The sequence below is a fragment of the Talpa europaea genome, assembly GCF_964194135.1.
Source record: "Talpa europaea genome assembly, chromosome: 12".
Lineage (NCBI taxonomy): Eukaryota > Metazoa > Chordata > Mammalia > Eulipotyphla > Talpidae > Talpa > Talpa europaea.
In genome coordinates, this window is record NC_140079.1 from 94364391 (window position 1) to 94387696 (window position 23306).

At 41.6% G+C, this 23306-nt stretch overlaps 1 protein-coding gene across 1 annotated transcript in view; it reads left to right on the forward strand.

Moving 5' to 3' along the window:
* Positions 1-368: 368 nt before the first annotated feature.
* Positions 369-23306, forward strand: part of PDXDC1 (pyridoxal dependent decarboxylase domain containing 1) — a gene marked incomplete at both ends in the record, with an annotated part of 37873 nt that continues 14935 nt past the window's right edge. The window contains 8 exons of the mRNA XM_084251331.1: positions 369-389; positions 13667-13740; positions 14249-14314; positions 16272-16352; positions 18577-18723; positions 19806-19995; positions 21877-21945; positions 22726-22804. Coding sequence (XP_084107457.1) covers positions 369-389; positions 13667-13740; positions 14249-14314; positions 16272-16352; positions 18577-18723; positions 19806-19995; positions 21877-21945; positions 22726-22804 — 727 coding nt within the window. The remainder of the gene's footprint in view (positions 390-13666; positions 13741-14248; positions 14315-16271; positions 16353-18576; positions 18724-19805; positions 19996-21876; positions 21946-22725; positions 22805-23306) is intronic.

The window sequence follows — 23306 nt, forward strand, 5'->3', positions numbered from 1 at the left end:
AATAATTTATAACTATTATATGTCTATTTGCCTACTCTGAGTCCTTGGCAGTCTTCTGAACAGTTTTCGGAGCGGCTCCGCTGTCCACGCTCCCCCTCTCACCTGGGCACGTGGGGCTGGCCGGCGTGACGCCCAGGTACGGAAGCCCGGAGGGCCCCGCCCACCCCGAGGGGCCCCGCCCCGCCTCCCGCGACCCGCAGGTTCCCCACCCGGCGGCGCAGCCGGGCCGCTCCTCCTGGTCTCCGCCCCGCCGGTCGCGGGCGCGGGGGACGTCAGCGCTGCCAGCGTGGACGCGGCGGCCGGGCGCGGGAGGCGGAAGTAGCGCCGGGGCCGCCGGCTTCCCATCGGGCTCCGCCGCCGCCTCGGCCATGGACGCGTCCCTGGAGAAGGTGCGTACCGGGGTGCGGGGCGGCGCCGCGGCCCGGGGTCCCCGCCTCCGGGCGACTGTTTGGCGGCCGCGAGCTGCCGTCCGCCCGGGAGGCAGCCGGCGGCTAACGGGCCCCGCCGGGGGCCTGGCCTCGAGGGCGCGCTGTCCGGCGCTCGCGGCCCGGCCCGGCCCCTGCACCGGCCCGGAGGCGTCTCGTGGCCCCGCGGGCCCGGAGGGGCCGGGCCGGGTTCTGTCGAGGGCGGCGAGCGGCCCGGCACCGGCCTCGGGCCCGGCTTGAGCTCGGCTCCCCCCTTCGGACGCCGGGGCTGACCCCTCGCGGCCCCGGGATGCCTGGGCAGAAACCCGGCGGGTTCGGAGCCGGCTGCAGAGCGTGGCCAGCGGTGGGCGCCAGCGGGGAGGGAAAGCGGTGATTGCAGGGTCTGTCCAGCCCCAGCGTTGCTGGGAATCAGCTGGGCCCGGGGTGAAAAAAATCCAGATTTTTCAGCCCGCGGGTTCGAACCTGGGGAGGGGGGTGGGGGTGGGGGCGGGCCCGGGACCTGCGTGTTAACGAGTTCCCACGTGATTCTGATGCAGTAGCTGGTGCACAGCGCGGAGACCCGCAGGCCCAGAAAGGGGTGAGCTTTCTTTCGGGGTTCGCAGCTGCTCCCCAACTTTGTGGCCACTCCTTTGCAAAGTGGCGAGGAGAGAGTCTCGTGTCAATCCGAAATCCACCGGTGGCTGCGCATTCTTCTGTCCCAACACCCCCCCTCCCACTCCCCTTGGGGAAGTAACCTGATGTACCTGCCTGCTCGAGCGTGTGAAATGGACCCGAGCTGTCCCGGAGTTAGGGCTTGTCAGGGAGAACCAGTTTCTGGTTTTGCTTGGATACCTACCTTAAGAGCCCCACGTTGTAAAGTTCTTATCCCACTTCCCTCTTGGCAGTCTGTCCAGTTTGGTGCCAACCCACTTTTTTTCATACCTTCGGAATGTATGGAATTCAGGAGCAATGCGGGTGTTTTAAGACTGCTTAATTTTAATTCTGGACTGACAAATAACATTTTGTCATTTTCAGTGCGCCCGCTGCTCTCGATTTGTTTACTGGTCCTGGGAGAGTTGAAGGGAGTAATTGTACAAGTTGAGTCAGATGTCTTAATGTGAACACAATGGTACATAGCCTGCCAGCTCCTGGGTTGTTTCTTGTAAATTGGGGGAAGGCAATAAAGGAAGGAAAAGGATGAGTTTTTCCTCCCATATGTTTTTCTTCCAGCACCTCTGTGGTGATTGTCACATGTTTTTCTGGCTAGGAATAAACTCTTTCCGCTTCTGATTAGCACAGTATCTGCCTTCTGGTACTCTGAGTTTCAGTCTACTTCAGTGATGGTCAGCTTGGGGGCAGTTTTGTTTCCTAAGGGATACGAAGAGACAGTTTAGTTGTTACAGCTGGAGGCTAGGGAGGTACCAAGTGGGTGGACCGGGCAGGTGGGTAGACATTCCACAGTGGAAGGGACAGTACCCATGCAGAGAATCATCCGGGTCAAAATGTCAGCGCTGAGACCACAGCCCTTGCTCTGAATCATGTGTATAACACCAATAATTGAATACAAAACAATGCTAAACATGTCCCTTGAGTAGTGTTTCCAGTTGCATAAGAAGATGAGCTTTGTGTCATTTCAGTTAGGAACCTTCAGTTAGGAACTAGGGTGTTCTTTCTTCCTGGAGTGGTTCTTCATGGGCAAATCTATAAGACGGATTTACAGGTAGGAGTCCTACTTTACATATTACTCGTCTGGATTAGTGGATTACAGGGGTGGTTCCATAAATATTAAGTTCTCCAAATGAAGATCAAAAGTACTGAAACTCCAGCTCACTCAAGGCTGGCACAGTCACAAAAATTGCAGTGATCTTTTAGGAATTCAGAATGTGTGGGCTGGAAGTTTCTGCCATAGGCCAGCATAAAAATTCTGAATGTAAATTTTTCAGAACTAGGACTGTGTCTGATTTTTATATTCCCGAAGCAATGGATAATTTCTGTTGGTGCTAAGAAAAGGCCCTGCTGTAATATGAGGATTTTGTATTCCAAAAAACAGTTTTGATTCAAAATAAAACATTGAATAGCATCCATTATTCCTGGTGTTGTGTTGTTTGGTTTTTTTTTTTTTTTTTTTTTTTTTTTGAGGAATAGACTATTTTGAGTTAAATTCTACATTACTGATAAAAATTTGTGAACTATCTGAGCAGTTCTGAATGATCCCATTTAAAGTAATCCTTGCATAATTTATACTGGTTACAGAAACCACAAAGTTATTTGATCTCCATCCTCCTAAATATTAAGTAATGTCTCTCACTCTCAAATGTGTTATGCGGTCATGGAGTTTTTGCTTTGGTCCACATGTATTTCTGCACCCTTGCTTTTTCTTTAGGTAACATGGAGATGTGTGGGCCTGCAATGACAGTCATTTTCTCATCTTCATTTGCTTCTCTGTCAAAGTAGTATCCTTTTTCGTGTATCTGAAATTAGTGATGTCTTGAGAAACCAGATAAGTTCATTGAGGGGGCAAGGAATTCAAATTGAAGAGTGTGAGCCTCAACCCCACCACTACTCTGTGCCCAGTTCATAAGGAAAAGACCCTGTGGCATTGTCTCATTGTTTTTACTTATATTAATATTCAGCTTTTTAAAATGCCACCAGAAATAACGAGTCTGATGCTGACAAGCTTAATAAATTATTCAGTACACCTACATACCTTTTTCTTTTTCTTTCTTTTTTTTTTTGTAGTAAAAACCTGCTACTTTCAACTGGTGGAACAGCCCAGACCTTTTCCTATTGCTTGGAGAATCACATCCTTCCTGGATATTATGTTTAGACAAGGTGTATTGCAATTTGTTTAACATTTACTTTAATTCCAACCTTGAGTAAACTTAAGAGCAGGGTGTCTTAACCTCAGTACTAGTGAGATTTGGGGCTGGATAATTCTCTCTTGTGGGGGCTGTCCTGGGCATTGCAGAATGTTTAGTAGCATCCCTGCATGCTGATGCCAGTAGGACACACACACACACACACACACATATCCCCCCCGCCCCCCCCCCCCGCACACACCCCCCCCCCTACCCTGAAATGGCACAAGACAACCATCAACAGCTCAGATGAAGCATTTGTTCCTGGGGTGGAAGAACTGCCTTTCCTTGAGAACCACTGACTTAGAGAATGAAGAAAAAGACTGTCCAGTGGGATAGCCACTAGCTACATTTGGCTATCTACTTTTAGATTAATTAAAATGAAATAAAATTTAAAATTCAGTTCCTCACTAACCACATTTTAGGTGCTAAACAGTCACAACATGGCTTATGGCTACAGTATGAAACAGCACAGACATGTAGAACATTTTCGCCACAACAAAGTTCTGTTGGACAACATTATAGAGTGTTTGTTATGTACTTAATTTTTGTTTCTAAAAGACTAAAAGTTTCTGGCCTAAATAACTACAACTCAACCCATTTTTGGTTCTTATCCTGATCCTGAGCTTAATCCCTCTTCCCCCTTTGGACCTGCTTTTGGAAAATTCTTCATCCCCTTACTGCTTGCAGTTTATACAGAACAGTAGGAACCCCATGAGTGGAACTTTTCCTGATCATTACTGATAAGGACTATCAGAATTTCTGTTCCTTCTCATTGTTTTAAAAGCTCACAAACAGAACCCCTCTAGCCAACCTTGTAAGACCAGTTTTTGTGGTATGGCTGTGTAGCTCTCCTCTTCTGTGGAGTCTGAGGCCTCTGTGAAGGGGGAAAGCCTGTCTGTAAAGATGATTCCTGCATCATGGAGACATGAAGGTTTTGCATACAGGTGCTTAGTGGCTAAGGCGGTAAATGATTTTCAAAGGCCAGGTATCAGGGAAATGTGGTTTCTTGCTTTGTGGCAAGTGCGAAGTATTTAACTACCTTAAGGATAGATAGTCCTTGAGGTCTAGCCTGGGACCTTGTCCACTTTTCATTTCTCTGGAAATACAATCAAAGCTGCAAATAATAGGGAATAAACTTTTCTAATATAATCTTTTTCTTATATGAGGAAAAGTAGAAACAGCCAAACAAAGCCTTAACTTTGAAACACAGCTCAGTGACATTGGGCATGTAGCTCTAGTGAGCTTTTCAGGAGCCTAATGAGACTAAATTATTTTTTTATTTAATATAGAGGCATGTTTTTTTTTTTAATATAGAGGCATGTTTTATTTATGTATTTTATTTGTTTGTTTTTGTTTATACATGCACTGGGTACAGTCAGAAGCGCGGGAGGGTGAGAGAATTCACCAGAGCCAGAGCGGGGAGCAGAGAAGGCAGAAGGACCGAAGTACACTGCTGAGGGGAGCAGGGGGCGGCGGGAGAGGTCTGTGCGCCATGTGGGACCCTCCTCCGGTGGCCGGGGAGCAGCCGGGGATCAAACCGGTGCCGCAGAGGCCACGGGCAGCTTCACAACCCAGCGCTCAACCGCTGTGCCACTGGGGAGGCCCAAGAGACTAAATTACTTATTAAACTGAATTTGTTGTATTAGGTGGGAAAATAGCAATTTGGGGCATTAAAAACAAATACTGAACATTGTGAGCTCCACAAAATTCAACCTAAAAAGTCTGAAGATACACGGAAGCTTCATTATTTAACGGGTTCATTTCCTTAAAATCATTCTTACTGATTTTAAGAGAAGGCTGGCACATTAACCCCACATAATTCTAATTCAGTTTTGCAAATAATGATAAGGATGCTAGATATCTTTATCTCTGATTCAGTCCCCCAACAAAACAAACTTTCCCTTTAAGTATCTCAGTCAAAGGCCTTTTCTTCCAGGCCTGCAGTCTACTTCTCTGTAAGCAGTTTTCCTTTGTTCCATACTAAATGTGGGATTCCAGATAAACTAGTACATTTTTGGAAATAGAACTTGCCCATGGGTGGTGTATTTCCATGTGTGTAGTTCTCGGGAGGCATTATCTTGAGATACGCCGCAGTAGTGGGTCTGTGGAAGAGAAGTAGTCCCTAGCGACGCCTTCTCTGCAACTTAGACTGCAACCCCCACCGGCCCCAGCACTTAAGGCGCATGGTCTGCATGTGCTTTCTTCTCCTCTTCACATATAGCAAGTCCTCGAATGGCACTGTTTCTCTCAGCATTGTTGTGCTGTTGATGAGCAAAAAGCAATCCATTCTTGGGCAGGCCAGTTGCCAGGGAGTTCCCAGAGGCTCCCCAGTGTAGGTGGGTTTTCTCCAAGTTCCCTGGTTTCTTCAGCCCTGACAGTAAGTGGGTTGGAGGAAGAAAGAATGAATACAAATGAATGTTGAATATCGGAGTGTTTTGGATCTTTATTTAGGAGTTTGGTGATGCTGTGGTTACAGAAACACAGGTGTGCCAGGACTCAGCTCTTCTTTATGTCCTTGTCCTGCAGTCATGTTGCCTCCTTCCCTCCTGTTTCGGTAGTCGTGGCGTCCAAGAACCTGTTGCCCACATTAAATCAGTCTCACTGTACTTTCATCAAGGACCGCTTTCATCAAGGACCGCTTTGAGCTGATATTACTAATTTCGTTGCCGCCGTTTCATTAGCAGGTGTTTATGGATCTGTTACGTATTTTTGCCTCTTTCCCATTGGTTCTTTTTTGCCTCTCCTTGAGGGATTTGTAAGGTTAAATACTAACACCGTTTGCAATATTTGCATATCCCTTTTCAACTAGAAATATTTATGGTGTTTAATGAGCCCATAATTACAGTATGTCCTAGTGTTCTCAAGCCTAGCAACCACAATAATTAAAGATGAGATTAGGTATCCTATTCTTAGAAGACGCAGAAGCAGACAGCAGGGCCCCATTCTTAATACCTTGCTGGAAATCAGGAAAATGTATTTACAAATGGAAATTGAGAAATTGAGATTGGTAAGGTAAGCCAGTTTTGCCAGGCGCTGCATCTTTCAGAGAACTCCCGTTGTTTTCTGTTAACACAGCCCCATAAAGGACAGCTGTGTTCTTGGAGCAGCTACTCTGGGTTCTTGTTGCCTGTTAGGGAGGTGCAGTATTTGGGGTACTTGTTGGTGCTAGAGAGCAGGCCCTGTTTACTTGTCCATCTGGGAAGAAAGTACGTGATTTTTAGGGAATTGATGGTTGCCAGGACTCATCCTGTTTAGAAAGCTGTAGAAAATAAGAGTAGTTGGTTTTTAGAAACAGCAATTTGGAGCTTTATCAGTCACCCTGATCAGCTGAAAACAGGTAGTGATCTGTTTATGTGTTTGATGCCTGTGTTGTAAACCAGCTTTGCTAGCACCAAGGTCTCTCTGCTATGAGCACCTGGTATTTTCCCAGGCTTAAGTTTTTTCTCTGTCAGGAGCTTCCCTTCCCTTAGTCCCTACCCCCACAAAGAAGAACATTCTAGTAAAACCAGTTATCAAATCTACAGTGTTATAAACTTATATGGTTAACAAATGCTATGATTTATATATTTTTAAATTACATTTTGGACTGCCTTTTCCCCCTTTGCTGGAGGCTGCTTCTCTTTAAAGGTTCAGCTCTATATTTACCCGAATAGCAGTTATATACCAGCTTTGTGAATTTGGCGATAGCAGTATACACTTGTACTAATATTTGCTTAATATTTCTTTTAAATTGACTTTAAAGCATCTCACCCTCCCTTTTTTTAAGTTGAGGGATAATTTACATGTGGTAAAAATACCCACTTTAACTGTACAGTTTGGATTTGGGCACTGGCAGTTGTCTACAGTCCTGTAACCACCAGCATGGTCCAGACATGGGACATGTCCATCTTCCTAAAGTTCCCTGACTGACCCCTTGGCAGTGTTCCCAGAGCTCCTTTCTGAGGCTGTAGTCTAGCCTCCGCCCCCATTTTTTTTATTTAAACTTTAATTTATGCTAGATGTTATGTGAGTGAATTCAGGGTTTGAGGTATTATTTCCCCCCTAATGCCTTTGAAAGTAAATACATAATTTTTGTTATTGCATCTGGTAAATGGGCTTGCGTAGCTGAAGAAAATGTCCATACATCTTGATTAGGCATGTTTGAAAGCTGAGAACATTTTTAAATGACTGTAAAGCAGTAGTTGCCAAATCTTAGGTTCTGAGAATGTTACTTTTCTACTGCAGTTTCCACCTTTGAAAGGTTGTTATAAATGACTTCTTAATTAATAAACTTTATTAACAAATGATGGTTTATCACATTAATAACTGGATATTATTTTTTTTTAAAGATTTTTATTTATTTATTTATACAAGCACTGGGTACAGTCAGAGGTGCGGGAGGGTGAGAGAATTCACCAGAGTCAGAGCGGGGAGCAGAACAGGCAGAAGGACCGAAGCACACTGCTGAGGGGAGAAGCAGGTGGCAGGAGAGGTCTGCGTGCCATGTGGGACCCTCCTCCGGTGGCCGGGGAGCAGCCGGGGATCGAACCGGCGCTGCAGAGGCTGCGGGCAGCTTCACAACCCAGCGCTCAACCTCTGCGCCACTGGGGAGGCCCCTGGATGTTAATTATTAATGACATCCATTGTGAGTATTTTTCAAGCTACAAGTTGCATCAGTAATCAGGATGTCAAATCAGCTGAGCAAGTCATGGTTAGCAGTTTTTAAAAAAGGAAATAGAATAAAATAATAAATAGAATGTGTCTGATAATAAGGACAGAAATAGTACCGGTGTTATCTCATAATGAATTGATGTAACTCTAGCCACAAGTGAAAATAAGTGATTTTTTTCATTAATCCAGGCAAATTTATAATTTCTTGCTAGCTTTTTTGAAAATACGAGACTCCCTGACTCCTCTTTCGTCCAACATTTATGAGACCTTTACTCAGTGATACTTTAACATTGTGTGATGTTTCTCCTAATAATTGGCAGTATATTTTAATATTCCACGAAGACGGAAGGTGATGGAAATCATGCGTATAAGAATGACTCTTGGAAAAATGTTTGTAAAGGGACAAGTGATGAGGCTTGCTTTACAGAATGAGCTGTCTCAGTTCTGTGACAATTATTTTACAAACAATTGAATGGTTTTCCTCAGGAGCCTTGAAATTGCATTTAACCACACCATGCATCTGTGTCTGATATAATTGAAGCCTCAGTATTTAATCCGCTCACAGCTCAGCAGAATCAACCGTTAACTGAAATACAGTTCTGCAATCTAATGACTAACAGTCTAATAATTGTTTCTGAATCCTCAATAACGAGCATATAAGGAGCTTTGTAATTAGAGTGTATACATCTATAGATGATACACCCTCCTTAAATGTTTTTTTTTTTTAAGATTTATTTATTTGTTTGTTTATTTATACAAGCACTGGGTACAGTCAGAAGCGCGGGAGGGTGAGAGAATTCACCAGAGCCAGAGCGGGGAGCAGAGCTGGCAGAAGGACCAAAATACACTGCTGAGGGGAACAGCGGGCAGCAGGAGAGGTCTGCGCGCCATGTGGGACCCTCCTCCGGTGGCCAGGGAGCAGCCGGGGATCGAACCGGCGCTGCAGAGGCTGGGGCAGCTTCTCAACCCAGCACTCAACTGCTGGGCCACTGGGGAGGCCCCCCTCCTTAAATGTTTTGTTGCACTTTTTTGATCTGGTTTTTAACAGCAGAATTGCTGTAAGACTCTTTAAGGCTTTGGGATCCTGGGTGTGAGGAGGCCCTGGGAATCCAAGTCAGAATTCTGAGTTGCTCAGCGCTCTTTCCTGGAAAAGGGTCTTCACCACAGCGTGTTCAAGGTTTGGGCTTGTGTCTACCTGGGTGGACTTGCATCAACAGTCAGAGGAGATAATGAAAGGATAGGATTATACACCCATTGCCTCAAACAGGTGGTGGGAATCTGTTGACTTTTTTTTAAATATAAAGACCTTTGTTGAGAAATTGTTTTCAGTAGGCCCAGGGTTTTTAATCAGGTCATTTTACTCAAGATGAGGAGAAATGCATTCAGATATGTTTGTGGGTAGGAAAAGCAGTCTGTTGTAGCAATACTGTGTGGTCCTTGAGTATTTATTTGATGGGGTGTACCAGCACGGTGGGTCACGAATTCCACATTAGATGTTGTCTTGTGTTTTACACTTCAAACTCATAATCAGCCGCCGCTATAAAATCTGCATGGATTTTGCTAGATGGGATGATGGTTTAAGACCGGAAAGAAACACTTTAGTGAAGGTTAGCACTTTAGCATTTCCTGGTTTACCTGGGACCAGCCCAATTCATACCTACCATCCTGGCTTAATTATTAATAGTGCCCCACTTCACTCTCAAAAATGCCCTGATTTGGTGGATAAGTTTATGGTATTCTAGTTGAGTCTGTTAAGTTTATGGTATTTACTTGAGACTGTTGTAATTTTACCTATGGGAGAGTCTTTTGATACACTTCTTATCCAAACGAAAACATTAATCAAGCAATGATTGTCCTTAAAGTAAAACCTTAGAGCTTTTCCAAAGTATGAATTGCTTCATTTACTTACTTGATAAAATTGAGAAACAGTGGTGCCCCTTAGTTAGGGCACTGGCTCTGGAGTCCTACAGACTCAGTTTTAAAATTGGGATCTGAAACATACTAACTGTGTGACTGGATCAGTCAGGAAATAAGCAAGTGAAGGTGTTGATTAGCATAATGCTGGGAATAGAGTAAGCAACCCAGTAAATGGTAATAATTCGTAAAGATCACAGATCTTGGTGTGCCTTATCTATGCCAGACCCAGAATAGATGCTAAGGGATTAAAAAAAAATCTGACATTCTCACACAAGATACTCTTTTTTAAATTTCCCTCAATATCATGCAACAGTCTCTTTGTAAATACTAAACGTCTTTATGCAACTTATCCTTCATTCACTCAGGTTTACATCTGACTGTTGCCCTGCCATTGTTTGTTAGCAGTTATCACACAACCACCATGTGGTACATTATACTTAGAATAAAAAAGTAGTGGCTGCCCTCAGGAGAAGCATATATAGGTCTTGTTTATTTTAAGGAAACAACAGATACACGTTTTTCTGAGCGCATTCTTTGAGTTCAATATCCTGCAAGTGGATAACATTTTATATTTCATAGTATCCCATTTTTTAAATTATTTTAAATAAGTTTATTTTAATTTATATTTTACATCATTGCTCATTTTTTGTATTCATAGCATCCTATGAACACAATAAGCACAGAAGGGTCTACAGTATTGGAGCTGCATCATATTCACATTTACTTCATTCAGATTGACTATACGTGCTGTTCCCCCCCACACACCTTTGCCCCCTGAAAAAGAGAGGCAAGAACAATTCACAGTCCTCTCAATGAGTGTGTGCTCTCTAGCAGCCAGGCGGGGGGGGGGGGGGGGCTGTGAAGCTGCAGTTACCTCATCTTGTCATCACAAGAGCCTGGTGTTTAAAAGTGTTATTCCCTTGACCTGCCTTCTAAAGTAAGGGAACTGCTTTGTCGATTCTTAACTGAAAAATTTGTTCCAGTCTATCAGAAAAATGAGTTGTGTTGCCCTTAGAGCCAGAATGTTAGTATCCAGTATACTCTGCCCTCCCCAGGGCTTTCAGAGGCAGTCTAAGAATTGAGCTGACTTGAGATCCCTGGTTCTATAATAAGAGAAGCCAAAATTAATAGAGCCTGAATCGCTGCCTTCAAGAAGCCTATAATTTCCCAGAGGGCAGGGCATCAACACCGGAAAGGCCATTGTTGGGCAAAGAGTTGAGGTTTTTGGCTTAGAAGGGCATGTGAAAGAGTGAAAATGGCTTTAGCCATAGATTTCTAGGAAGTGTTCACCTGTGATTTAGGAGGTAGCTAGAGAGGGATGAAAGGCACAGGGTGTCTCACACAGGCCAAGTTTACAAGCAGTCAACACGGAGGTGTCTCTAACAGGAAGCGCTGTTCGGCTTTAACTTGGCAGGATGATCAGGGCCACCCTGGAGCATCCCAGGAGAGGAAGGGGGCAGGGAACATGACCTGCAGATCCGGAGTTAGCAGAAATGGGCTTGCCTGCGACACTTCCTCATCCGGCTGTAATCATTAACTGAGGGCACCGAGGCCCATTTCAGTTGCTTTCCAACTCATCTCATGGTTGCATTTCAGTTGTGAATTTTATGGGAAACACCCTTTTTTTTTTTTTTAAGATTTATTTATTTTATTTATACAAGCACTGGGTACAGTCAGAAGCGCAGGAGGGTGAGAGAATTCACCAGAGCCAGAGCGAAGAACAGAACAGGCAAACTGACGAAGTACACTGCTAAGGGGAGCAGCGGGCGCAGCAGGAGAGGTCTGTCGCACCATGTGGGACCCTCCCCGGGATTGAACTGGTGACCCGGTGGCCAGGGATCGAACCGGCGCTGCAGAGGCTGCGGGCAGCTTCGCAGCCCAGTGCTCAGCCACTGCGCCACCAGGGGAGGCCCGGGAAACAACCGTTTTTTAAATGATTTTTTTTATCTGGTATAAAAATCAGAATGGCTATGGCTGTGTGATTATTTGTAATCCTTTGTGGGGTCACTGTAACAGTGGAAGAAACAGGTATCAGGAAATGAGGGGACTGTCCCTAGCTCTGTGACCTTACGTCATCTCTGAAATGGTAGACCAGAACCAGAGGCTCTCATGCTATACTTTCTTTGTTCTTTTTCTGATCAATGAAACATTTTACAAATGAAGCTTTACTCAAAATCCTGTGGTATAAAACAGAACTGGTGTGCTTCGTGGGAGATGGGGAGCTGGAAGCCCAGCTGCCTACCTGCCTCTCCTCCCTTTGAATCCTCGCCTTCAAGAAGCTTAGGATCTAATCGGGGAAATGTTAAGTTCTCCTGAAGAGCCCTAGGGCTCTGAAGAGCACAGGGAAATCCTTGGACTAGGTTCCCAAGCCCCTTCTAAAACTAGCACTTTCTGATACTTACATTGATAAATGGAATAGAATTTCTTAAAAGCAATTTTGGAGTAAGGCAGCACTATATGCACACCTACTCCAGGTAAGCTGCTACGAGGTGCAGTAGGCAATGTGAAGAGAAGAAGAAGATAAATACACTTAACATAAATTTGAAAAATAAGAAGGATCAAAAGGGAGTGTCTACAACCTTATAACCCCACCCATACTCTATAGAAATCCAAGACAAGGTTGTCTCCTAAAAATTGCGATGAAGCAAAAAGGAACATAAATGTATATTTTGATTTTCTAAGAACTAAATATTTTCATTAATTTTTGGACTTGAGAATACATGTGCACTTGGTGCTAACATCTGAAAGGAACAAAAGGGTATAAACTACTCCCTCGGAGCCCTGTGACCATCTGTCAGGCCCCTTCTCTGGAGACAGTCACTATTCCCATTGTGGCACTGTTCCCAGCGTGGGTAAACTTCCAGAGTTTATAGAAACTCATACTACAGATTTATGAGTGTATTCGTTTCCTGTGGCTGCTGTAACAAATCAACACGAACTGGGCGGCTTAGAATACCAGAAATACATTCTCTCACGGTTTTGGAGACTGGAAATTTGAAATGAGAGTCACCGGCTGACATCAGGGTATTAGCAGGGCTGCATTCCCTCCCTGGCACTAGGGGAGAGCCCCTTTTCTTGCCCCGCTTTTATTGTCTGCCAACAGCAGTCCTTCCTCAGCCAGTGGTCCCATCGCTCCAATTTTCAAGGCCAACATCTTCAAACCTCACTCTGCTCTGTCTTTGTGTATGTGTGACTGTGTGCATGTTTGGGCTCCTGCATCTCTCTTATATGAATACATGTGATTGCATTTAGGAATGTCCAGGGTACTTTCACCATCTCAGGATCCTTCATTTAATCACATCTTTAAAGATATTGCCGTATAAGGCAACAGTCACAAGTTCCAGGGATTAAGATATGAATATCTTTTGGGGAGTCTACTACAACAGTGAAATAGTGTACTGTATAGATTTCTGAACTGGGCTTCTAATAGAAAAAGCTGGAATAACGGTTAATTTAGTACTGATTAAGTAAATGATAGTACATTATACAATGGAGTAAAGTGTAACCACTGAGAAGAATGAAGTGGATATAATGCCATCAAGCCATATTCACTATAACATAGAAGAAACTGTTGCAGTGGTGTATAAGGTGAAAATTTGGAAAGGTGTATATCAGACTTAAAAGTGGCTTCCATTGGGAAGTAAACCTTGTGGACTTTTCCATGTGTACATTTGGGCTGTTGGGGTGTTCTAATCAATCTTGTGCTTTATAATAAGTCCATGTATTTTTTAATTAAAAGAAAATGGATTTAGGTTAGTTTAAAATTTGCATTTTTGTGGATATTTCTGTACAGAGAATTTTTAAAATTTAACCCATCTCTGATCTGTTTCCCAGATAGCAGACCCTACATTAGCTGAAATGGGGAAGAATTTGAAGGAGGCCATGAAGATGCTAGAGGACAGTCAGAGGTGAGTCTGTGGAGCAGAAGTCACTCTAATGATCGTGTTCAGCATGTTGTGAAACTGGAGGTACTGGTTTCCTTCTATCAAAGACACCTGTTGGTTTTAGAATGTGACACTTAGCTTCAGCTAATTTTAAAATTGATATTTGTCTTGGGTAGAAGGTGCTTTGTAATTAGAGGATTTTGAAATTGAGCAGCAGAACTGCCCATTAAGAGTTATTTAATATATTGACTTAAATCTGTAAGGAAGACTTATTATCTGTTCAGGTCATAACAGGGACCAACTAACCAAGAAATGAGTTGAAGTATTATTTTTGTTTTTCATGTTCTTTTCTTTGCCTGGAAATCAGTCTATACCCCATCCTGGGAGCTGGGTTTGGAGGGTAGATTTGATGAACATGTTGCAAATCCGGCATCAGTCACTGAGAGGATATAAGCAACATCATCACATGTTTGCATGCTCACATGTAGAAATTTGATATGGTAAAATAGTTTTTTTATTTCCTTTAAATTAGAAAACCTGAGGAGGAAAATGGGAAGAAACTCATATCAGGAGATATTCCAGGGCCACTCCAAGGCAGGTAAGTTAATATAAGTATCTCCAGTTTGGCTGTACATTTTTTTCCCTTTAATTTGATTTTAATTCATTTTCCTTTCATTTGATTTTTGATTAATTTAATTGAATGGCATTACATTATGACATTAAAGTTTCAGGTGTTGAGAATCAACATGTGTTTATACTACCTTAAGTTTGCTGCTAAAAATAGGTATGGTCTTACTGTCTTTGATTTTGCACTTTTAGTTTTAATGAGCACAGAGCTGATTTAGAGTTACACGTAGTGTGACCTCAGAGAACTGAGAGGCGAGAGGCTGGTAGGAGCTGAGGCTACACTTGCTCCCCCCTCACCCATGGGCAATTAAGGGAGCCTCCTGACTCAAAAGGAGTATGCAGAAGTATAGTCACACTTAGTTCGTCCTGGAAACCTGTTGTCTGAGCTTTATTGTGAGAGTTAATTTGATAAGGTTTATCATTTTGAAAATAAAGTGAAATGAAGGAAAATGTCAACTCTAACCATTTATTGGCAGCATGGCTTACTTTTGGGCAACTAAAGCAGATCTATCAAGTTTTTTCAGTTTGAGCTAGCAAGGGAAATATAAGAATAAACAGCTGTCTGAGTAAAATGTTCACAAGATGTTAGCATTCGATACAGAATTAAAATCCAAGCCCAACTTCCGTCAGACGAGATGCTTTTTTCTTTGTTTTATAACCAGGAAGCTGTCCTTGGGTAAACAATACAACTCCCTTAATTGTCCTTTGACCTGAATATAAATATGTATAGGTTGCAAAAGTATGGAGCTAGAATTACAGGGTGCCAATAATTGTCGCATCTAACACACCCAGATACTAATATCTTAAAATTGTCGCTCCTTGGAGCCTGAGTTGTGGTGCTCTCAGTGTGAAGTGTGTCCTATAAATCAGAACAGGAACCAAATCCTATAAATCTCATCTCAGGCCTACTGAAGGGAAGTTTCCCGGAAGTTTCTCTAGAAGAGATACTACCAAGAACATCTGTAGTTCTCAGAATGGTTGGGGAGCAGGGCAGGGGAAGCGCATTAATGCCACCGCTGAGCAGCATTCTCACTTAGTAATGCCAGCTGCCAGCATCTAAGAGAGTGCTATGCCCCATGCAGCATTAAGTGCTTCCCATGTGCTGTCTGGTTGCGTCTCTAAGGCATGGGCTAGCACCCAGTGTGTCTCCACAGGACATGCTTGGCTTGACCTCTGCACAGTGCAAGACCAGAGCCCTCTTGTGAAGGTCAGCACCTTGGGAGGGTGGCTTTGGGGGCATGGTTTCGACACTGTTTCTTTTCCAAAAGAGAAAACTTTACTGGTCCTGTAAGTGGCCTTGCCATTGCTTACTCCTTTAGCCATTCACATTCTTTTAAGTTTTCACCTGTTCATGTAATGAGCATTTATTTAGTTACATGTTCAACAGAAGTAAATCTGTTTTCACTGTAAGCAGACCTGTAGTTTCCAGGGGGAAGGTGACAAATACTTATATTGTATGTTTAAGAATGTCAGAACAGACAGACAAGACTTCTACGTGGAGGGCAGCCAGATACACCAGAGGCACTGGAGTTTTCTTGCTGCTTTCTTGGAACAAGCAGCGCTTCTGTGACCTTCCAACACCTTGTCAGGAGTTCAGCTTTTATAACAAATTTGTTAAATATTCAAGATTCATATGAAGAGGGAGAGAAATATTACGAAAGCTCATCCTCTCATCCTTGTAAAAGTTTTCCAAAATCAGATTCATGTTTAGATAGAAGATATAATCACAAGGTTATAGTCAGAATTCAAGTAATTGAAGGTTTGTTTTTAAAAGGTGTATACTGTAACACACACACATGATTTCCCTTGTAGTTACTCAGTTGCAAAAACTTCTCAAATCTATTTAGGATAAGAGAAATAGTGAGAGGGTGATGGGGGCTGGGGGAGTGCTGCTTCAACCAGTCCATCCCCTCTTTTTCATTCTACAGTGGGCAAGATATGGTGAGCATCCTTCAGTTAGTCCAGAATCTGATGCATGGCGATGATGAGGAGGAGCCCCAGAGCGCCCGGTATGGAGAATGGCTGGCAACTTCTCTTTGAAAGTATCTGTGTTCTTGCTTTTCATAGTGATTGCATTCTTACCAGTTGCTGAAGCAATAATCTAAGAATATTCAGTTACATATGGTTTCAAAACAGTGTCATTTTCTTGTCAGAGGAACATGTATGTCAGTTAGTATCTTTTGTAAAAGAAAGGCACTTACTAAAACTAAATCCTAGGTCTTGTGGTGTCATGTCGTAGGAAGAGGCTGGCAGAGGGGTCAAAGAATGACTGCTCTGTGTTTTCCTGCTTCTGATTGCTAAGAATGGCTGCTGCTGGCTGATTGGTGGGGGCTGTGTTGTCTGAATCGCCCTTCATTTTAAATTTAATTTGTGGAATAAGCAATGCATTGTCCTGATTGACATGTCAAGGGTCTCCAAAGGCAGTTTTGCTTCTTGCTGCTGCCTTCTTCCTCTCTAGAGGTAGGCAATATTGCCAGTTTCTCATGTGTTCTTAGGAGATATTTTAGGTGTGTGTGGATACGTTGGCAAACTCTGCGCCCGCCCAGCCCGCCCCAGTGCATAAACACTGTGTGCATTGTGCTCGTCCCGACCTGGAGCTCATTGCACATCGGTGCACAGGCGTTTTCTCTTTTAAGGACTGTTTACTTTTTCTTGGAATGCATAAACCATATTTCATCTAATCTCCTCTTCCTGTTTTATTATTACAAACATAACTCTAGCTACTAATGCGTAATTTCTCATAGACACAAGTATTGCTGGAGATGAAAATTCCAGCAGTGGGGTTGCTGAGTCAGATAGTTTGTGCATTTGTAATTTTAATAGACTTGCCGAATTTTCCTCCATGGGTTGTGCAGTTGACAATTCCACCAGCACAGTATGAGAGTCTACCTCTTTGCCCACACCCTTACCTGCAGGGGAGTTGTCAGACTTAAAGATTATTGTCAGTTCTGCTAGTTGAGAAATGATATATTTTTTAAAGATTAATTTACTTATGCATACAAGAGCGGAGTGCAGACCAGATATAGAGTGGGGAGCAGAACAGGCAGATCTACTGAAATACACTGCTGAGGAGAGCAGCAGGCGAGACAAGAGAGGTCTGCTGCACCATGTGGGTCACCTTCCTGGCTGGGGATCGAAATGGTGCTGCAGTGGCTGTGGATTGCTTCATAATGCTGAGACTAAAACCCTCATGCCACCAGAGAGACCCTGCATTTAAAATTTTGATGCATCTAGTAAATGAACTTTCAGAAAGATGATGCCGGTTTATATTTACACCAACAAGAAAACACATTTATTTTCTTTTGCTAATGCTGATTATTGTTGTCTTTAATTATATTTCCATTGACTTCTAGTGAGGTTTATCTTTTTACACTGTCATTTTTATTTCTTATGTGAACTGTCCATATCTTTAGCCCACTTTCTAATTGGATTATTGTTCAGTTATTTATCAAATTATCAGATCTTTTAATTAGGGATAATAATTTCTTTTCAAGCTTATTGCAAAAATAAGGACTTTTCAAACTTGTTTTTGCTCACGTATTTTGCTCATGTAGTCTTTTTTGTTGTTGCTTAGGAAACTTTATTTTTTTTTATTTTATTTTATATATTTCTTACCTTGAGAAATGATATTTTTTCAGCATACTTTTCATTTGCATTTTTATTATGAACCAGGTTAAGTTTCTTTTTGTATGATTTAAGACCTATTTAGAGTTCTTTTTCTCTGACCTGTTTACTTTTTCCAGTACCCTATTTGGTTGACTTTTTCTTATTGGTTTATAGTTATTGTTTATGAGGGAAATAAGTCCATCCATTTTAATTATATATATGACTATATATATATATCCCCTTGATAATAACTAGTTCCCCCTTGAATTTACTGTATTGTTGTAGGTAACTATTTGATTCTTGAAAAAAAAATTTCTCTGCATATTTTATCTTAATTATCCTCTATAGTTCTTATGGTTGGCATTTAAAAAAATTTAGGGGAAAATTATTCAAATATAATTTGTATATTTAGTAGGTATTCCATAGAAAGGATATTTATCTCCTAAGACTCAAATTTTTTAAATATTTTTCCTCTCAGACCTTTAATGCATTGGATTTTCTGCCTTGTAAGCCATTAAGTGGATTTCAGGTCTGACAGGAATTTCTGTGTAATACTGTATCTCTGAATTGTATTTCTTTCTTTATGCTTTGACTAATACTTTTTCTTTAATGAATTTTGATCAACAGAATCCAGAGCATTGGAGAACAAGGTCATATAGCTTTATTGGGGCATAGTCTGGGTGCTTATATTTCTACTCTGGACAAAGAGAAGCTGAGAAAACTTACAACTAGGATACTTTCAGACACTACCTTATGGCTGTGCAGAATTTTCAGGTAAAGACTTTAAAAGTTTTCAGTTTTTGCTAAAGATATTTATAAATTAGTTCAAATCTTCCTCTCCCACTTCCTCTTGGAAGGGTTGCTTAAACTCACAGGACCTCAGTTTTCTCATTGTATTAAATGGGAATAGCATTAATATCCCATTGAATAATATCTGTTCCATTCAAGTGTTGGATTAAATGTTCTAGTGAATTAATTTATGTATAGGGGGAGAACAGAAGCCACATACTGGTTGAATAATGTCAGCAGTTATGTAGTTGTAGAATTCCTAATTGTTACCCGTGGACAGAAGATAGGAATGGATTCAGGTAATTTTTAATTAAAATATTAGCTTGTGCTCTCTAGAACAGAAGTGCTGTCCCAAGGAGGATGAATGTGTTATGATAGTGAAATTTGCTTTATTCTGTGGAATCCTGGCAGATTCAGGATTCAGCAGAAGGCCCAGAGCCAGCTGTATTTTTGTGTTTATGCTGTTACTTTTATGGAAAAGGAATGTTTGCCTAACATGGGGACATTTAACTTAGGAGAGACTCACATTCAGATGGTGGGAAAGAACTTGGCCTGACAAAGGCGTAAGTTTGAGTATAACCAGAAAAATTTCTTGTGGTTAAAATCCAACACCTGTACTTGAAATTCTCTCCCTCATGTAGGAGGTTTAGAAGAAGAAAATCTCACAAGCAGAACAGTGAAAACTAAAGTGAGCCTGACTAGTGTTTTTAGCTATTTTATTTACTACAAATGTCTTAAGCCTGAAACACTGCTAAGAACTCTGCCTGCACGGTGACTCACCTTCAGCTTTTTGATATCTGAGGGACTCTTGTTCTTCACTGCTTCCCATAGCTCCTGCTGTCTATGGAAGTGCTCATAGACAGGGATCATCACCTCTGTTTTTTATAGCCCCCAGCTGCAGTGAGTGGCCAGCTGTCTGCCATGAGGGTGCGCTCATCCCTCTCCTTTGTCTGATCTAAGTGACAGTTTCTAGGCAGAGAAAAGAAATACCAGGATCCTAAGACCCGGGTATAAGACAGAGTCAACCAGAAGTAAGAACATACTGATGTGCTAGTGTCACTTCACAGGTTTCAAAATGGCTGTGCCTATTTCCATGAAGAAGAGCGAGAAGGACTTGCAAAGATCTGTAGACTTGCCATTCATTCTCGTTACGAAGACTTCGTAGTGGATGGATTCAATGTGTTATATAACAAGAAACCTGTTATATATCTCAGTGCTGCCTCTAGACCTGGCCTGGGCCAATACCTTTGTAATCAGGTAATATGATAAAGGGTGAATAGTTTAAAGAAACAATGTCTTGTTCTGTCCTGAAACTTTATGAAGTGTGTAGACCCGTTTCTGTAGCTTCTCCTCAGGGTGGAAAGAAGGATGGTTTTCTTACATGCTTGTTTTGTCATTGTAAGAAAATATATACATATATATTCATGAATTTAAATATATATAGTTTTTAGTTGCCCAAAGGCAACCACAGTCAACATTTTATTTCTTTCTAGACCTAAATCAAAGATTGCATGTTTTTACATGGTTAAATATAACTTTTTCTACTTACTATTATAACAGGTGCATATCATGTATTAACAGTCTTCAGAGTATTTTGATGGTCTCCCATAATATTCCTTCATATGAATGTGTAGTATTGTAACTGTTTCTCTTTTGAACAGCTTGAGTTCCCAATCTTTTGCTTTATCTGACCATGTTCAGGTGATGCTTTTTGTACAGGGGTATAGATATCTGTGTGCATAATGTTTTTTTCATATTTTCAGAATCAATCTAGAATTAATCAAAAAGCATTACCATTCCTAAAGTTCATGGTGCATGTAACACACTTGAGAGAGACTATTTTTGAGACAAGAAATTAATAGCTTCTTGGCCAAAATGTTTTAAGGCAAAACCTATAGAATTGGTGGATTTGTCTTTAATAAAATAGATGGGACCTGGGGAAATGTGTGGGAAAACTCCGGGGCTTCAGTTGAGTCTGACCTGTGGCAAAACGTTATGTTCTCTTCTTGAAGGTATACAAAGTGGGAACTTTATAATATTCCTGTAGGAATATGAAACCAGCCATGTGCCGAGTATGCACTGCAGGCCGGACTCTAATGGACCGAATATTGTCTTTGAACTGCAGTCCAGTCTTCAAAAAAGTGCCAGGGTGTTCTGTTAAATGAGAAGGCCTGGGGGCAGAATAAGCATACATGAGATGGTCGTTTCCTTGCTTTAAATCCTGTATACATGATTTTATTTATTTATTTTATAGCTAGAAAAATAGTCATAATTTTATACCTAAAAGATGTCTAGGTTATATACTCATTTGTTAATAGTGAGGTAATAGTGGGGGATTGCAGAGGGAGGCCTATGGGGGCACTTTCACTTTTAGTGTGTGTGTGTGAATACTATATATATATATATATATATATATATATATATAGTTTTTGTGTTAAATTTCACTTTATGATTTAACAGAAAAATCCTTTAAGGGGAAAAAGCATGAATAAAGTGTTCATTAACTTTTTGTCTTTAATGCTACTGCATTTTATGCAGAGCAACAGCTGCAACTGTTTAAAAATTCCTAAAACCATAAACTTCTCAAAAAATTGAAAGCCAAAACGAATATTTATTTAACAGTTACTGTCTCTATCCATAGCACTGAATTCATTTCTCTTAAGAAATGTACATCTGCTAGTCCATATTTATTGCTTTTTAGGGGTGGGGTCATCTTATAAATAAAAAGTTGTTCTTTGAATGCCTTTAGTGATTTTTTTTTTTTTGTCAGTAATACTTGAAGGAAGGACCCTAAATAATCCCCCAAAATGCTCAGAGTTCAGTTGTTCCTGTTTGGAAAAGTATTTTTGTTTTTTGATATATTCTTGAATATACCAAAGATAGCTACTTGACTCATTTACAAAATTTTACTTTGTATCCTTATAAGACATCCTAGCTCTTGGAAATTTACCTTTTTTTCTTTTCCTTGGCTTGACTGTCCAGATGTACTTTAACATCTGTTTACAATATTAAGAGTTCCTTAGATTTTTTTTTTGAAAAAAGAGTAATTATGACTCGTCTTAGAGCCACAATCTTTCAGGGTCATGAGTGAATGATGACAAAGATCTTTCTTGTACAGCTACGTGTTTCTTCCTACAGCTCGGCTTGCCCTTCCCCTGTTTGTGTCGCGTGCCCTGTAACACGATGTTTGGATCCCAGCATCAGATGGTGAGCTTTCCTGGTTTATGCAATAATCATATTTTGAAACTATCTTCCTTTCAACTGAAGTTGTGTGCTGGTCTCTAGCTATTAGCTTACTCATTTGTTGTTTTGATCTTCCCATAGCAATAGTGCTTCTGTATTTAAATGTCCATGAAGCTCGGCTGGGCATACAAGACAGATGCCCCCAACTCTTATTAAATAGTTTTGCAATCACTGTCTCACCTGCTTTAAGGAGAAATGTGGCATCCAGTTAAACCTAAGAACATCCGCTCAGGCTCATACTCTGAAGTGATTACCACTGTTGCCTGTACCTATGATGGGGCAGATTTTTTAAATCTTCATTGTAGTCTTGGGATTGAATTCTACTTACTTTTAGATATGCAAGTGATAAACCTCTCTGTGCTAATGCCAGAAACAAAAGGGATAGATTTTAGGATTCTGCATTCCTTTTTACAAGGTAATTTCATTTCCTACTTCAGGTATTTCAATGAGTAATATTAGAAATACATTCTCAGTGGTTTTCTGGGAGTTGTGAGAATGTTTAAAAGCAGAGAAATGTTGGTCCTGTATATGCAGTTTTAAAGTTTAATCTCCTTTAACTGATTTTTCTATTCATTCTTTGAGGAAATCTTTGATTTTCACATCTACGATTAGAGAAAACAGCAAAGTTGTCAAGAATTGATATGAGTGATTAATTTTGAGAGTTATGTGCCTCTTTTGGATGTTTTATTATATACCTTTCACATTTGTTGCCTCATGTTTCTGTGGTTTGTCTTTTTATCCCAGGATGTTGCCCTCCTGGAGAAACTGATTAAAGATGATACAGAACGAGGAAAACTGCCCCTGTTACTTGTTGCAAATGCTGGTAGGTGTCATAAGTCTCAGGTACTTAGCCTAAAAAAACCCAAGTCTTAAGAACCATTTGTGTGCCACCTGTTATATTTGGTCTGTGTCAGCATTGTGGTGAGAGTTGGTGCATTAGATCCCCTTAAATGTTGGTATGTTTTGGGAATTTTTTTTTTTAAGATTTATTTATGTATACGAGAACTGGGGTACAGGTCAGAGGTACAGGGAGGTGGGTGAGAGGATTCACCAGAGACAGTGGGGAACAGAACAAGCAGACTGGCTGAAATACACTGCTGAGAGGAGTAGCAGGCAAGACAGGAGAGGTCTGCTGTGCCATGTGGGTAGCTCCCTGGCTGGTGGGCTGGGAATCGAACTTGTGCTGTAGACACTGTGGATAGTTTCATAGTGCTGTGCTTAACCCCTTGCGCCACCAGGGAGGCCCCTTGGGAGTTATTTTATTAACGTGTGTGTGTGTGTGTGTGTGTGTGTGTACTAAAGTTATATGGAAATGCAGATCTAGG